Source organism: Ochlerotatus camptorhynchus, unplaced genomic scaffold (genome assembly GCF_037179485.1).
Source record: "Ochlerotatus camptorhynchus isolate MF236.1 unplaced genomic scaffold, CSIRO-AGI_Acam_v1.1 ptg000111l, whole genome shotgun sequence".
Classification (NCBI taxonomy): domain Eukaryota; kingdom Metazoa; phylum Arthropoda; class Insecta; order Diptera; family Culicidae; genus Ochlerotatus; species Ochlerotatus camptorhynchus.
Genome location: NW_027040601.1, coordinates 1678331 through 1680977, shown reverse-complemented (window position 1 = coordinate 1680977; position 2647 = coordinate 1678331). Strand labels below are relative to the sequence as shown.

The 2647-nt window shown below is 37.6% G+C and overlaps 1 protein-coding gene across 1 annotated transcript; it reads right to left on the bottom strand.

Moving 5' to 3' along the window:
• Positions 1-731: 731 nt before the first annotated feature.
• On the bottom strand, positions 732-2202 carry LOC135699477 (uncharacterized). The gene is made up of 2 exons (XM_065219759.1): positions 2040-2202; positions 732-1986 (listed from the first exon to the last, which is right to left on the bottom strand). The coding sequence occupies exons 1-2, from the start codon at positions 2162-2164 to the stop codon at positions 786-788; spliced, it is 1326 nt and encodes a 441-aa protein (XP_065075831.1). The 5' UTR covers positions 2165-2202; the 3' UTR covers positions 732-785.
• Between the last annotated feature and the right edge of the window lie 445 nt (positions 2203-2647).

Genomic DNA, 2647 nt, shown 5'->3' with positions numbered 1-2647 from the left:
AGGAGTTTTGGCCGATCGCGGCTTCAAAAATATTGCTGTAGAAGTTGCTCAAAAGGGTGGATTTTTGATACGTCCACCAAGTGTTACAAAAGATGAAGCCTTATCCAAAGAGGATGCTTTGAAAGCAAAAGAGATAGCTTGTGTCAGGATACACGTGGAACGGCTTATTCGAAGGTTCAGGGAGTTCAGGATGTGCGCACCTCATGCGGAACTGCCGTCATACTTTTTACACAACCTAGATTTTATCGTTATAATTGTAGCTGGATTAGTGAACTTGCAAGGGTCACTTATTAAGTAAGTTCAATGTACGTAAAATCTTAAAGCAATTGTTGGTTAATGTAGAACAAATAAATAAAAATGTTGTTAAGTTTTTAATTTGGTTTTGATTGTCCGCTTCCTACAAGAAACAACACAACTACTTCCAAACCATGGCCCAGAAGGAGGAAGGAAGATAGCTAGGTAGGAACAGACAAAAAGACAAAGAGAGAAGCTTTCTGGAAGAACCTAAATATTTAGGTTAAACATGGGGGTCAAATAAATGTCCCAGGCTGAACACTGAGTGGTTAAAACAAATGGAACAAACGATTATCTTCAGCTTTTTTATCTCATTCAGTCTGAAGCTGACCAAATCACTCATATCAATACCAACCCCTCCTTCCCTTCCCCCAGTAGCCATTAGAGTAAGCCAAAGTCCGGTCGGTTAAGGGTTAGATAATTTATTTGGGATACATGTTAGAATGCTTTAATCTAACTGACAACAAATTAAAACTGAATCACTTAGGTTTTCAAAAAGATGTAAACAGTTTGTTAAAAATATTAGTCTTCCAAAACTTGTAGCTGTCTGTCATTTTCTGTTGTATATAATCGACATCTAGATTTATTTCATAGAACTCTACAAATTTGAGAGGGTTTCGACTTTTTTCAAATTCCGGTAGAACTAATACTAAAACACCTTTTTTGCGGTTTGACATAATCATCTGAAGATGGATTTGAGATTTTACTTTCTCTTGTAAATTTCCGTTCACATCAACATAATATTTAACATTATCGCTTTTCGATGGACACTTGATTTCAAAAACTGTTGAACTGTTGATCGCATCTGGGGATGCACCAAATACGGGATAATCAGGACTCAGAAATAGTCCGCATCTGCGAACGTTTTGATATCGCATCCTAATTGCTTTTACTGCTTTGTCCTCTAATCGTAACCCTCGTTTCATCGCCTCACTAGTAAAACTTGTTTGTCCTAGCACGGACCTTACGAGAGAACCATCGCCAGTTTTACACCTCGACAGCTCAAAAATTTTTGAAGCTGTTATTCGCCCATATTTTAGCAGCTTCCACTGGGAACAATCTTGCCCTGTAGTGATAGTTTCAATTTTTTTACATACACTATCCATCATCGTACGTTTGCAGAACTGAATAAAACGTTTCGAGCTCTGTTTTGCTTCGGAACTTTCTTTGAAGTCTATCAAAAGACAATGCAAAGCATATCCTTCTACCTTCGGAAACGCTTGATGATACTTCAATGCACTAATAGTAGCACTTGACGGACATTTGCTAAGCAATGTTTGAAGAAACCTTCCACTTCCATTAATTACTTCATTCGAATTGGAAACTCCGGAATCACGATGCTTGGCAAGATCAAACTTGTCTATGTTTTCTTCTACTTTCGACAGATTCGGCACTTTCCAGAGACATATTGAATCAGTAGGAGAAGGCTGGCTGTATTTTTCATACAGATAGAATAAAAACGCTACGGCATGTTTACAACCCCCTGCGGCTGCCTTACACCCCTGTGCGTCACTTTCACAAAAGATATCAACAACTTTTTCATCGGCTGTATTTATTATCGCAACCACGGAATACTGCCTAGCAGTAATCTTGTGCTCCGGCACAATTTTCGCTTTTACCGTGCATAGATTCCCGTCAATTTTTAACTGAACCCGTCCAATAGAAGACTTCAAATAATCGGGGTTGGATGACCTGAAAACAAACCAATAAATTTGCTGAACGAGATGATATGAAACTCGGCTTACCTTTCGATTTTTCCTCGTTTATTAGCGTCACGGAATTTTTCATTAGTGGTCAGAAAATATTGCACCATGAAGAAATCCACCTTCGGGAGCGTGTTTGCATCCGCTTTGGAAAATCCTGGCTCCATTTTTAGGATTAAACACTGATTAAAACTCTTGAAACTTTTATATCAAAAAAGAATGAAGATGAAGACAGCTGATGTTGTTGTTACGAGCTTGGCGAAAAAAATTTACATTTGACGTCTCGTATGTGGTAAAGTGGTGTCCCTACTGAAATTTTGATCTGCTATCTAACGTGTATTGTGCCCTGTTTTACACCGTAAGTCGCAAGCGTCATGATATAAAAGCTAATGTCATTTAATGAACGTTTTAAAAAAAGGTTTTTGCGATTTCTTAGCTGTAGCTTATTTAAATGTAAAAAATAAAGTATTAACGTGTTTCTAAGAGTCTTCCACATAGTTAAACGTGTTAAAAGCTGAAATTGTTGATGCATTAAACAACCCAATTCTGCAGAAATACGGATCCGTAGGAAAAATTCACAGAAGCTAACACTTTTTTAGGGATTTGTTTTGTTTGGTTATTGTGCTATTTCTTTTGCTGGAAACAAGTTT

Bases quoted from the DNA above. Each gene is read 5' to 3' on its own strand.
- LOC135699477 (XM_065219759.1), bottom strand. From the start codon at position 2,164: ATGGAGCCAGGATTTTCCAAAGCGGATGCAAACACGCTCCCGAAGGTG. The intron at 1,987-2,039 runs GTAAGCCGAGTT...GTTTGTTTTCAG, and splicing joins AAACGAGGAAAAATCGAAAG to GTCATCCAACCCCGATTATT.